The sequence below is a fragment of the Squalius cephalus genome (genome assembly GCF_949319135.1).
Source record: "Squalius cephalus genome assembly, chromosome: 4".
NCBI classification, from domain to species: domain Eukaryota; kingdom Metazoa; phylum Chordata; class Actinopteri; order Cypriniformes; family Leuciscidae; genus Squalius; species Squalius cephalus.
The window spans coordinates 36,805,648-36,819,992 of NC_137125.1; the positions used below are offsets into that span (position 1 = coordinate 36,805,648).

Here is a 14,345-nt window from a genome sequence, read left to right on the forward strand (position 1 = left end):
GGAAAGCGCGCACAAAAGCGCTCCCTTTAATCACTAAGCTGTCACTCATCTCAATTCATTGCAATCTCACAAAGTTCTGCTAATCAATTAAGCTGACTGTACAATGGACATCTTATTTAGCCTACATAATGTCGTAATGTCTTGGCCATTGCATTCCTAATCTCAACACACTAGATTTTATTACTAGATTTAGTTTAAATGTGCAGGTGCATATTTGGCCCAAGCCCCCATTAATTTCTTACCCATGGCATGCTCTGCCTATGATCACGACATTTATTTTCATCATGAGGTGCATCAATTTTTGGTAAAATGTATGCATCAATTATAACATTCTAGAAATAAACAATAATCACTGCAATAATGATCCAATCATTGACTCTAAAGCATTTAATGCCATATTTAATCCGTCCTTGCTGAATTAAAAATTTTGTTCAATAAATAAATATATTGAGACGTTCTGTCTGTGTGTTCTCACATGTCTGAATGAAGTGTGAGGTGCGGCAGTGGCTCCAGTCTCTTCGAGGTACTCCTCCCAGTTAAAATCCACCTCCTCCTCTGCACAATCCATGCCTGTTAGGAGACAAAGAAAGAGTTTGTATATGCATGCATGTTAGAGTTTGTTGTTGGTATTGGTATGGTATGGCTGGAAATAGGACGAAACTTATTATATAATATGCAAGTACACGAATTACATGAATGCAAACGTTTCTAACTAGCTGAATTTCATGTGTTATTGTGTTCCAAAACGTCCCAATGCAATTCTTAAAATACCCTGCAGTCATTAATTTGATCCCTTAAAACTCATCTTTAATCACCAAAATGACACATTGAAACGTTTTTTCCTTGAAAAAAAAAATCGTCATGCCTTAAAATAGCTTGAATTGAACTCTACAACCTTGCTTCATTTAGTATAAGCGATTCTATGAATATGCAAATTAGCCCCGCCTCCACTCACTCACACCAGCTCAGAGATCCACTTGATCACACATTGTCGTGATTGGTTACATGGTAGTTTGTGACATCAGAGACTGTCTTTGGTTCACTGCAGGTTTAAGGAGAAAATCCTCAGCAATGGTGTTGACTTATGATTTTGCACATGGTTTGTCTTAAAGCATATTAAAAACATTACACAGACGTATAAACTAGGGCTGGGTAAAAAATATCGATTTCTCGATTTTAATCGATTCTCATTTTTAAATCCCAAGAATCGATTAGTCATCCTGTTTTCAGTTGATGAATGAATGGATCATTGTTGTGCGCATCCCATCCAATAAATCACAATAATATTTGTGCTTTGTTATTATTGATATGAAACAAAGTCTCAGATTTCAAATTACGTCCATTTTCTTACGAAATTCAAAAACATAATTACCGTTTTGGCGCTGTGGCGTGAGATCGCTCCGGCGCAGCTCAGCTCAAGAGAAGCAACAGAAGCAACTCTTCCGCCTTAATACCAGTTACAGCGCGAAATAAACACGAATTAGCTTCTGAAAGTGTGTTAAAAGATAGAGTACAACTTATCGAAGTCCGTATCATGTCTCATGGAATCGCTCAATCAGTGTTTCAACCGTGCAAAGACGTTATTAAACAATGTAACGTCATTAAATCATGTAACGTCACATTTACCTCAGAAAAAAACATATCCAGTGACCATAAACTCGTTAGTCAGCTAGAAAAGTTAAAGTTAGAGGAGCATTTTGTTAAATATATGCACCATATTATATTCATTATAATTTTTAATGTTCTTCAATATTTAATGCATGTTTGAATAAATCTGGAATTTTTTTTATGACAGCCATAATTTAAAATTGTATTTAATTTCATATAACTTTATTATTATAAAAATAAATAAAAGTGTATTTTAAGTAAGATTTGTTTTCCTTGAGAAAATTTGCAATGTATTGTACCTGATATCCAAAATAATCGATATTGAATCGAATCGAATCGAAATCGAATCGAATTGCAAGCTTGTGAATCGAAATCGAATCGAATTGTGAAATTTGTGTCAATACCCAGCCCTAATATAAACAACATTAAAATCTTGATTTTCACCACAGGGGGACTTTAACTCATAGCGAGAGGTTGATGAGGTTTGTTGTTTGATAATTCACATTTGTGGACAAGTTCGCATATTTGTTTCTGGTCATGAAGAAAATGGTCAGTGATCCACTATCACTAATCTTACAAGATTGTAGAATGATGCAATGATCCGTTTTGATGAGAAAATGCAAAAAATTTACAAGTGTGGCATTCCTATCACTGCCACATCTCTTCTTATTACTAGCTTGACCAAAGAGCTAATCTCATAACATAATTATAATAAATACACAAATGTGTATTTTTAAATTAACCCATTTATGAGTCATCACATGTTTCACTTAGAAAAAATTAAACGAGTGGGATAGTCTAGTGTTTTCCCAGCAGTCAATGCTGAGCATGCACTGCTAAGTGATTGTTCATTAAAAATCCTCTAAAAGATTCAGCATAAACCCCTCATTCATCTAATACAAAGGATACAATATGGTAAACTTCCATATTGCTATACTTTTCTAGCATTCTGTCTACCATTTTCACCTGGCAAACAATAAAAGTGAAAAATCCCATAGATTTACACTGACAAATGTTTTTTTTTTCTCTCAGATATTTATAGATGGCAAACTGTTTTTAATTCTTTCATTTGGAAAGATCAGATCTATTTTTATATACTGCTTACTGCCAAAACAAATGGACTTTTCATTGCTCAACAGGTGTTAAGACATCCACTCATAATATTTTATCATGCTAACTAAGACTAGCCACAAAGGTTAGAAAGCAGTGAAGCATATCTAGCAAGATCAATGATTGTACAGCACAGTTAAACATACATAAACAGCAAATAATGTTAGATTAAGCCTAAAATAAGATCACAATTCGACATCAATACTAAACCTTCTAAAAAAGACAAACTTATCATAACACAAGCTACACCTTGTTGCCTTCATATATCAAATCTAACATATTGTTCACTCCATTGTTCATTCACATTAAATTAAATACAGTTTCTATCCTGACTATAACCTATAGAAATGCTGGATTATTAACTATGTTAAAGATCATTTCAAACAAAAAAAAGGTAGAGTAGACAAATAGACTATAGGTCTGTGGTTTGGATCTCCTGCACTGATGATGTCATTACAATCTCTAGTAAGCTGATGATTGCATCCTTCAAACATACTGAAGTCTTCAAAAAAATAGCATGTTGTGGTTTCTTCCACTTTTATTGGCTCTATAACTGAAACATGATTGAAGTAATGCTTTTAACACATGTATTATCTCTTTCAATTCAGACTCTCTTAACAAAATAATGACCAAACAAGCCTTGTTTGCAGATTTTTTGCTTTGCTAGGGCCTAGACTTGAATTCAATTCCCAATACACCAATCTTTAAAGTAAAGCTTCCAATTGGGGCTGAAAAAACTAAAAGGTTTTATGACGTCAAAGAACGTTTTAGTCTAGTTCTTTAGAAAACCATGGTGATTTCCTTAGCTTTTTGTTCAAAATGTTGCTTTTTTATTAAACTTACCCACTTTCAAGTAAAATTTTTTAGTTTGTTTGTTTTGTTTAAAAGAAGAGGCTCTGTTTCTTTCTTTTGATATATTGCAAGTTCAGATATCCATACAACAAAATATTCTGGGGGCCATGAAATTTTTGTGAAAATTATCAAAAATGCTGCTTTTTTTTTTTTTTTTTTACGCAGGTGGGGAAAGAGTCACAGAACCCAGAAACCAATATGCTGATCTGAAGAACCTATAATGTAACATCAAGAACTTTTCGCACTTCAAGAACACCTTTGGTTCATCATAAGAAAAAAAACCTAAGGTGCTCCAAATAACCATTAAGGAACCTTTATTTTTAGAAGTGAAGAGCAATGAATAATGCATACATTGTGACACTAATGTATTTTTCTTCTATTGAAGTCCTGGTTTCAGATGGAACTATGAACAAGAAGTGCACTTTAACACAGAAACCACTTCCTTGCAAATGACTCACTCAATATTTGCCATGATGACAGTGTATCGTTATGTGTGTGTGTATGTGTGTGTGTGTGTTGTGTTATAAACACATGTGTATGTGTGTGTGTGTGTTGTGTTATAAACACAGCAGATGAAAAATATTATGGTTCTGTCACTCATTTCTGAGATATTTCTGGCGGCGTTCCGCACAACCCCGGTCGAGAAAAACGAGAATCAAAGAGGAAATTGACATGACAAGGATTCGCTGTGACTTGAGTGGGCTTTAAATGAGGAAAAAGTGTTTTGTTCCAGTTGACCAGAATCTGCATCCAAAATTCTGTCAGAAAGAAATGCGATCCATTTCTAATAAACTTGGCAAACAAAAAATCTACAGGGGTAAATATAATACTATGACCATTGTAAATATAAGCAAAAATTTACATTATTAGTATCAAAAAGAAGGTTTGTTTTTTGGCGATGAGTAATTTTCAAATGACGAACAAATATATTCATTGCTGCTGTCATTTGGATGTCTTGATTTGTGTGGGTTCTTTGTGGTTCAGCCAGCACAGTTGGGCCTGTGGGTGGAAAGACACCTCCGGATTGAAGATGCGGGATTAAAGTGAATTATCAACCCTAATCTATGATGTGGGCTGTTTCAGAATAAATCCAGATTTTAGGCAGGCCGTACTATCGATTAGCTCATATTGAGCCAGATGCCCCCTCTCGCTCTAATCCAGGACTTGTTCAATTGTGGAAGGGGGAATTAAAGGATTATTGGAACACAATGTAGTGCTGCGTTTCTTATTAAAATAAACGTCTCTGGCCTTTTTCAGTCTCAGACGCATTTAATAATCCATTTTAATCATGCAACTCGGAGAGAGGAATTGTTAATATTTGCTGGGTGTTCATCTGTCTATTGTTTAGTTTAGCAGGTTATAATACTTTTTTTTCCTGATTATATTACACATCAACTTGAAACCTTGAGTTCTCAGCACACAAATTGCTTTTATTCACGATTTGACTATGTGCCTTATTTGCCTGATGTTTTCCAGGAAGTTCCATGCATTTAGAAATGTAGGAAAATGCGTATGGCAAGAGCCCTGAAATAGCTCTGTTAAAATGATTTGAACGGACCGAGAAATCTATAAATTACAGTATTCAATTACACATGTATATCAGAACTTAAAGCACAAACTTCAATAATGGTGCAGAGTAAAAAACAAGAGCTCTGCACTCTCAGACAAAATGATACAAAAGCTGTCACTGGGACAGAACCCTTTAAAAAGGTTGAATATGTACCTTTTAGGTACTAATATGTAGCCTATGCTTTTGGTACCAATATGTTCCTTTAAGGTAAAATGCACTCTTTAGGTACAAAGGTGTACATTTTGAAAGGGTACCATATTTTGTAAAAACGTTCTGAGAGTGTGCACATAACTGAGAGTAACAACAACAGCGCAAATAAAAGCAGCAAACAATAAAACTAACAGTAATCTGTATAATAATTAAAGCTGCAGTGCATGTTGGGAACTCAAGCAGGAATCTATCACAGCTATATGGTCAGTCCTCTGTTGGTGCTTTCTAAATGCAAGTCTTCAAGCGTTGCCATCTTTAAAATGTGGAAATGAGTGTAAAATAGCAAGTTTTATTTCTCTCTTTTTACACAATGTGCCACACTCGGTGTTAAGTTCATCATATCTTTCTTTCTTCCAATCCAATCCAATCACTCTGAATTTACTTCAGTCAAGTTGAAAAAATCAAGTTGAAACTCATAGCATCAAGTGTGAATGTCAAAAATGATTGTGATAAGTCAAATAGATAACAAGTTGGTATAATAACATACTACGAAAGCATTAGAGCATCTTATAGGCCACTGAAATATGATGGCATCACTTCTCAAAAACACAACATGATGGCATCACCAAGTTATTCAGTTATTTACGTTTTACCGCACAAAGAAAAATACCCATGACATCATTCTCTGTAAAAACACCTTTTTGACCTTATAAAGGGAAATTCATGCTGTTGGCCAATACTCAGAGAAGTGATGCTAATGCTATAAAACGTCATGTAGGATAGTAGCCTACACATATTTCCCAAATAAACATTAATTCATTCCTGCAAGTCAATGTGTTTACCTCGCAACATAAAGTTCCCTTTAAAGTTTAAAGTTTCCCCAAACCTACTTAAATGTGTAATTCTGTCTAATTAGTATTGGAGGCCACCTAGCCTATTTGTTTTCATGCTCAGGTCGTGACGTCCAATGACATTACGTCACAACGGCCTGAATGTAAATGACATTATACAATCCACAACGGACGGTCACCCGATCTCTGCGACCCGAGGCTAAACTATCTGATTACCTTATGACATAGGCTATCGCATATCTCAACTAACTCACGCTGCACATCTAGAAGTGTTTTTGCGTTAACGATGCTTTAATATGGATTACCAGTCATTTAACAAGTTAATCACGACGTATGCGAATTATATACTAGCCTGCAATGACTTCCAGAGACCTTTCAAAGCAATTCAGCCTATTCGCTGCAACCCAAAAATCCTCCACTGCTACATTTTTGTGGTATGTAAATCAATATTATCACATATTTTGTAAAAAATCAGCCTATAGGTAGGCAGGGTACTTGCTGTCCGATACTGAACGTACTCAAGCTGCGTACTGTTGCTATGGTTACCTCCTCAGAGGAGAGCAACTTCTGTTTACTAGCTTCTATTTGGCCGCAACGATCTATGTTACTCGTAAGTTATAGCCTAAACTTTTGTGGCCCCTGAAAAAGTTGTAGCCTACAAAAATGCTGGTATACTTGTTTACTTGTCTAAATATATAATATTTGGACCACCCATCCATCTGTTTTGACTTACTTTTGGGGGTTCATGCCCTTATTAGCGGCTCAACCTCTTCTCCTCATGTGTAGTAGTAACATTAGCCTATTCTCGTCTTGATCTTCTGCACTTATTTTTACCTTAATGAAAATATGTGTTCGGTTTCAACTATGAAGGCACAATCGATGCAGATGTCAAGCTTTATTGAAGATTTGATGAATTTCATGAAGGCTATTGTTGAATTGTCTTATCTAGGCTACTAGCCTACTTCTCATACGGTTTTAGGCTATTAAACAAATGCTTCTTTAATGGGCCTGCTATCTATATATGACGATATGCCTAAAAAAAAAAAAAAGGCTATAAAGAGACTTATTCGAGCTCATCTTTTCCAGGTCAGACAGAGAATTAACGGGAAATATAATTTCATATCAATTCATCTTGTCGTCATCAAATGCGTGACTCCATTTCCCCTTTATTACTGCTGCGAGTTTAATCCGCCCGTATGAATTCACGGATAAAACCCTCAAGGATTTAAGGAGACATCCACTAACGTAAAGGCTAATCAAATAAATAACTCGTATTTTGATGAAGATTAATCGCCTTTAATTCAAATTCACCATAATCGATTTTATATATATAAAAAATATGGTTTAGGCTATTCATTCGTCAAGTAAATAGCTTATTGAAACTGTGTGGCTCATGAACTGTTTGATTAAGGAATAATATGTGAATAAAATGTTGTCTCCCGCTTTCAGCACAGCACAAAGCGAAACAGGAAATATTGTATGAGCATGTGAGATACTACTGTACTTTACACACTCTAAAAGTATTGCAGCGGAAAAAAATGACACCGACGTCGGCAAACGACAACTTTAAATTTAATTCATTAAACCACGTCCAGGTGCAGCGAAAGAAACGAAAACTGGATGCGTAAACAACGTGGTTTTATTTTTTCCTTCTTCAAAGATTTTGCATGGCAGTTTTAACACACCTTAACCCGCCATGTTGAAAGTGGATTTGACACATGAGGAACGAGGATTTCGGACCATATTCCGCGCACCTGAATCGCACGTACACCGACCGGTTCGTGACGTTCAAAAACATTTCTATGAACACCACCCGAATGTGTAAACTTAAGTGTTGATATTCACGCGTGAACATTGTGTCCTTTGAAATCGAAAGGAGGTCAAATGGCAGTTAGAAAATAAAGTCAATAGTAACAGGGCGAGAGTATCTTTGAGGAAGAACGCGACACGAAAATATCGCTTGTTACATAAACGTTATTTTTCAACGACATTTTCAGCGCGCGTCTCTTCAGATCGTAAATATTAATATCGACATAATCGAAAGTGCGGTCGCTCGACATTCGTGTTATATATAAATAAGGTTACTTTATTGTTCGGACCGTTTTATCAACTCTTGCGCAGAAGCTTGTGTAGCCTATATTTCTGACTGTTAAACAACCTCCAAATGTTTTTAACGAGGAAAAAGCGTCTGTACGCGGAAATTCGCGCATAGAAACACGAGTCCGTGTCAGACAAGATTACTATTACAGAATGAAGTTCATGCGGATAATGTAGTTTTTACCTTATGCGAGTTTTTTTCCGTCTATCCGAATTGAGTGATCCGGTGTTCTGGTTGAAGCAGGAGCGGTGTGTGTGTGTGTGTGTGTGTGTATGTATGTGTGTGTCCAATATGGCATCATCCCGCATCTGCGCATGTCTCAACATCTACAGATTATTTTCAAGCCGACTCCTTCATTGACCTTTACAGTTGCAAAATTTGTTCTGCCCATTATAAATAGAAATAGGCCCGAGCCCCCGCCTCCTTCGTGTGGGGAAACTCATGGCTGTGTCTAAAAACCTCGCGAGCCGTCTGAGTGGACAGCATTTGGGCATTCATAGGCGCGTGCAGCACTTTTGGGCATCAGTGACGCATGCATCGTTTTTTGGAGCTATTGGAAATTTGATGGCCAAAAAGAGGCTGTCCAAGAACGTACAAAAAAGGCTGATAAAATGCTTTCTATGTAGGTAACACACTAGGTTTTGAGACACAGACAGTGTAAACAAGAGGGGGCTGCTGTTGCAATCTCACTTGTTTTCACTTAACGCTAAAACAATTTGACAGCTTTACATTTTCAAGCGTCTTACTGACATATTTTAATGTATGGTTCAAAGTGATATATTATGCTGAAACCACTCAAAAAAAAAAAAAAAAAAAAAAAAAGGAAGAAATAACAATACCATTCTGTTTCTGTAACTTCCATCATATAGCCTATAAGGACAAAATCTAATAAAATGTAAAAAAAAACATTTTTTTTAAAAAACCTTCCCAAATAAAAGCAGAAAAATTATTTAAAGTCATGTTTTCAGTTCATTAGAGTCATGTTAGGTAATTAAAACAAAAATAACTACTGTGTAAGTTTTGTCATTAGAAAAAAAAAAAAAAAAAACTGAAGTAAGTTTCACAGAAAATGAAATGGCTATCATCATTCGTCACTTCACTTTTAAAAATAAAGGTGCCAATTTTACAATTTCAATGCCATTTTCCAAGAACCATTTTTGGTTCCCCAAAGATCCTTTCAGTGAAAAGTTCTTAAAATAACTCCTTTTTTGTGTGTGTGTAAAAACTAAATCTTTCCCACGTAAAGGTAAAGGTTGCATGGATGTTAAAGTTTCTTCATGGAACCATCAATGCCTAAAGAACCTTTATTTTTAAGATAGACTACACAGTAAAAAGTTATAACATGCAATCCTAATGGTTTATACGTTTGTTGTGTAACCAATGAGGTTTAATATGATAACATGATTGATGTTTTTACTTTAATGAAAGCTTTTAATTTATATGTTAGACATGCAGTTTTTTTTAAGGGTTAACTAGTTAACACAGCTTATTCTAATACACATTACAGTACCCTTTATCTTTAAAATGTAAATTAACCAGTGTATAAATAATAACATATTATTTTTATTAATACATAAAGCATTAATTTATTATTGCAATAATGCTGTTTAGAAATGACCTATCTCAGACATATAAATTCAGTTCTCATATTGTCCTCCGTTGCCCTCCTGTGGTAACCATATTTATTGCTGTACGGAATTTAAAGTCACATCAATATCACTATAAATAAGTGCACTTTAATGACTTTCAATAGGACTGGTGCAGAAGTAGGGGGTTAGTTTATCAGGCAAAACCATCAACACTCACTCACACATATAAACACCCTCCTGTACACATTCTGTACAAGATGAAATTCCTTGTCCAGTAAAAAAAAACTGATCTGATCTAATAAGCACCTTAGTGATGTTACAGTAACAGATGGTTCATGCCTTGAGCTTAATCTACAAGAGGAGACTTTGACAAGCTCGTCCAGGGACAGATTACCATGAGACCTTGTGAGAGGAGATAGACAATGTGGGTCAATGCTTTATCCTCTCTATGCTGTGGTATAGTACTAAAAAGTTTTGACTAGGAAATTAGCTCTGGATTATCTGGTTAGCCCAGTTGTTACCCTAAAGAGCTAATTCTACGCTCTTAAAGAAACAGGGTTCATTGGGGTTATGACCTCTTGACTGAATTTTAAAGAATCATTTATGCCAAAAATGTATTATTAATTGTTGTACCAACAATTTCATTTTTCTAGTGATAAAGTATGTTCACGAGCTGTTTAATTCAGAAAATTCAATCAAAATAAATTAAATGAATTGAAACAAAAAATAATGTTTTCATTCATTAAAGCTAAATCCATAAAATGATCCCATGGGAATATACAGTATGAATTGGCTGACAGAACCGTTTAGGGTTCTATATAGAACCTTTTCTTCTGAGTGATACCTGATAAAACCCTTAATATGACTTTCTTCTGTGTAACCTAATCAGTTTGATTGTTATATTACAGTATAGCCTAAATAAAAAATTTTTTGCTTGAATAAAACAGTTAATTTAGATGTTAACACATGAAACAAATGAACAAACTTTTCTATTATGATCACCTCCATCAAAATCTCTAGTTTTAGTTTGCATTTTTCATGTACAGTTTACAAAATGTTCAAAAATTAAGTCATTAAGATTTAAAAAATAATAATAATAATTACTTTTATTCCGCAAGGATGTGTTAAATTGATCAAAATTTACAGTAAATACCTGTACTATTATAATGTTACAAATAATTTCCGTTTCAAATAAGCAGCACGACTGTTTTCAACATTGATAACAATAAGAAATGTTTCTTGACCACCAAATCAGCATATTAAAATGATTTCTGAAGGATCATGTGCTGTTTTGGGGTAATGCGAGTTACGTAATCAGATTACTTTTTCAAGTAACTGGTAAAGTTACACATTACTTTTAAATTAACAACAAAATATCTGAGTTACTTTTTCAAATAAGTAATGCAAGTTACTTTGTTTTCCCATTAATTGACTGACAGGTCTTCTGACCCCTTGTCTTCTGTGCCCTGTGTGCTGTGTGTTAACATGATGGTTATTGTAGATTTAGACTAAATGTGAGCATGCATTTACTTATCTCACTTGCACAAAAACAGATTCAGTATTCCTCAAAATGAATAAAAACAGTAAAATGCAAACTCTGAATATTACGTAATCCTGCCATGATGTTAAAGCACCCCTATTACGCTATTTAAAATGTTCATAAAAAATTTTTTTTGGAGGTCTCAAGACTTACATGCATAAAATGTAAAAAAAAAAAAACACTTTAATTTTCTCATAATATACATTGCACGTCACCTCTTAGGGTCTGAAAACGGTTAGTTTGAAGAATCAGTTTTTCTCAACCCCTCCTTTCCGCGATTCTACTCTGCTCGGATTGGTCAAATGACCCGATCTGTTCACTGTAAAAAATAAATAAAATAAAAAATAAGATCAGTAAGTTATGACAACATATGTTTTTACATTACTTTAGTTTAATGTAATTTAAGTTGAAATGACTTATACAGCTTAGTTGGTTGCATTTAAAAATTTAAGACAGATTTTTTATTTCTGTTTCTTGTCATAATCTTCAGTTAATCATAATCTTCAGTTGGATCCCGCTCTCCCTCGTCTTCTGAGTCACCAAACGTTACAGGATACCTGACCAATACCCATGGATCCAGCAGATTAGCTTGTGTGCCTTCGGTGGAGGAGGGACACCACACTGAAGGCTATACAGAGCTCTTTTGTGCTCTTGCCAGCTGTGTGGACTGGGAAGATAAAGTCCTTCAGGGCTTGTATCCCTTTGGACTCAACAAGCCTGTTAAATCATGTCTGCCAAAAGGCAGATGTGACTTAACATTGGAAAAGTTAATTAATTATGCTCTAAAGACTCTCGTCCTACAGTGTGGGATACATTGCTTCTCCCACATTAGGCCTCAGCACTTCCCAGCCTGTGGTGGCACCCTGTGCTACCTCATGCTCGCTCCTTATTATGGCTCAAAGAGGAGAGGGAGAAAGCTCCCTATAGCCCAGTGGTCTCAGTTTTCCCAAGTCCAGTGGTCCCAGCACTCCCTATAGCCCAGTGGTCCCAAGACCGGTGGTCCCAGCACTCCCTAGCCTGTTGGTCCCAATTTAGGTGGTCCCAGCACTCCCTGGCCTGTTGGTCGCAATTTAGGTGGTCCCAGCATTCCCTAGCCTGTTGGTCCCAATGCTCCCTAGTCCGGTGGTACCAGCACTCCCTTGCCCAGTGTGTCCCAATTCAGATGGTCCCAGCACTTTCTATCCCAGTGGTCCCAAGTCCGGTGGTCCCAGTGCTCCCTAGCCTGGTGGTCCCAAGCCTGATGGTCCCAGCCCCCTAACTCCAGTGGAACCAGTGCTACCAAGCCTGGTGGTCCCAGCACTCCCTAGCCCAGTGACCACATAGGTCTCAAGCCCTGCAGACTTTGCTTCAGTGGTCCGAGAGTTCCCAAGTCTGGAGGTCCCTGCTTCGGTGGTCCCAAAGAGCCCAAACCCGGTGGTCCCTGCTCCAGTGGTCCTAAAAGTGCTACCCCGGTCATTACTGCTTCCTGGCTACTATCATTTTGTTTGTCTGCGCCGCACACACCTCCTCATCTGAAGTGGCTGACTCCGCTGCAGCTCCCCCAGAGCTCACTTCAGCCCTGGAGCCACACAAGCACACTGTCTGTTCTGTCATGGCCATGTGTACCATCTCTGAGTTCCCTGTGTTGCTTGCTTGTAACTGCCATGGCCAGGAATGCAGTCTCCAAGTTCCCTGTGTTCCCTGCCTGTATTGCAATGGCCAGGAGTACCATCCCTGAGTTTTGTGAGTTCCCTATGGCCATGAAGGCTGTCTCCGAGTTCACCCTTGAGTGGTCTTCACCATGGCCTTCAGTTTTTCCTTCCTGCTCCAGCTCGGTTTTCTGCTCTGTCGGCTCTGCCTTGGCCTCCTGATTCCCTGTAGTCTTCTGATCCGCCATGGTACCCGTTTCTGCCGAATCCATCTTGGTCTCCATCTCCGCAAGCTTCACCATGGAAGGCGAAAAACAGTATGCAAAAGAGTATGTCCAGTATTCATGAAACAGTTGGCAAAAAGTAACCAGATGACTTACTACTTCTGTCGAGATTCTGAGGTGCAGCTGATCGACACTTTACTATCCCATGAGGCCATGAAGCGACACAACTGGCACTGGTACGTCACATGACAATGACAACATGTATGTCCAGATTTCATTCATACTACACATTCATACTATAGAACATTCTTTTTTAACAGTCACAAAGTAATTATTCAAAACAAGAGAGTATGCGATTTCAGACACGGCAAAAGACTATGAACTTGATGATTAAATAATCAAAATAAAATGTTTATGATTAAACTTCAAAATAAAAGATATGAACTCAGAACATCAAACATAATTTAACAAAATCTACACAGACATGACAACAGCTCCTAAAATGCACATGGTCTTCTACGCCACATTGTAAATAAAGTCAACCTTAGTGAAAAATATGCCACACAACTGATTACACCTCATTGTCCTAAACGGTTTATATGTCTTATGAAACGGTTTAATGTCTTTTAAGTGAAATCTTTTTATCTGATTTTGAACCATGTCTTTTTTCTGTTTATTTACATACTTCAGTTGTACGCCTATGCTCATTTGTCATGTTGCATGACTTAATGTCTTTTGAGTTATGGATCAGTGAAGCTGAAACAACCAAGCAGTCCCACCCCATTACACTCCTTTTACTGTGCGTCACGGCTGAGAAAGAGGCTTTATAAAAATAAAAGAAAAAAGGAACATTGAATTGATATACCTGACATGCAGAAAATGTTTTTATGAGAGGTTAGTTGGCATGGTAACTTCTGATAAACATTTATTTTCCAGTGTTTCGTGAATGGTTTACTCATGAAGATGGATTTTATAAGGTTCAAGAGTTGACCTGAACTGATGCGTCACACAGGTATGCTAACATACAGTGGATTTGATTAGAACAACTGACTCCCTATTTCCCCCTATTAGGTCCAAAATATTTCCGTCAATAACTTTTATTTTTAGCTATGGATAAATATACAA

At 36.6% G+C, this 14,345-nt stretch overlaps 1 protein-coding gene across 2 annotated transcripts in view; it reads right to left on the reverse strand.

Moving 5' to 3' along the window:
* sfmbt2 (Scm like with four mbt domains 2) overlaps window positions 1–8,551 on the reverse strand; it is a 43,581-nt gene extending 35,030 nt beyond the window's left edge. Inside the window, exons 1-2 of one of the 2 annotated variants that reach the window (XM_079868799.1) lie at window positions 8,423–8,551; window positions 476–570 (exon numbers count right to left, since the gene is read on the reverse strand). In XM_079868799.1, coding sequence (XP_079724925.1) covers window positions 476–568 — 93 coding nt within the window. In that variant the 5' untranslated portion in view covers window positions 569–570; window positions 8,423–8,551. The remainder of the gene's footprint in view (window positions 1–475; window positions 571–8,422) is intronic. The other variant, XM_079868800.1, reaches the window with a different exon arrangement.
* Between the last annotated feature and the right edge of the window lie 5,794 nt (window positions 8,552–14,345).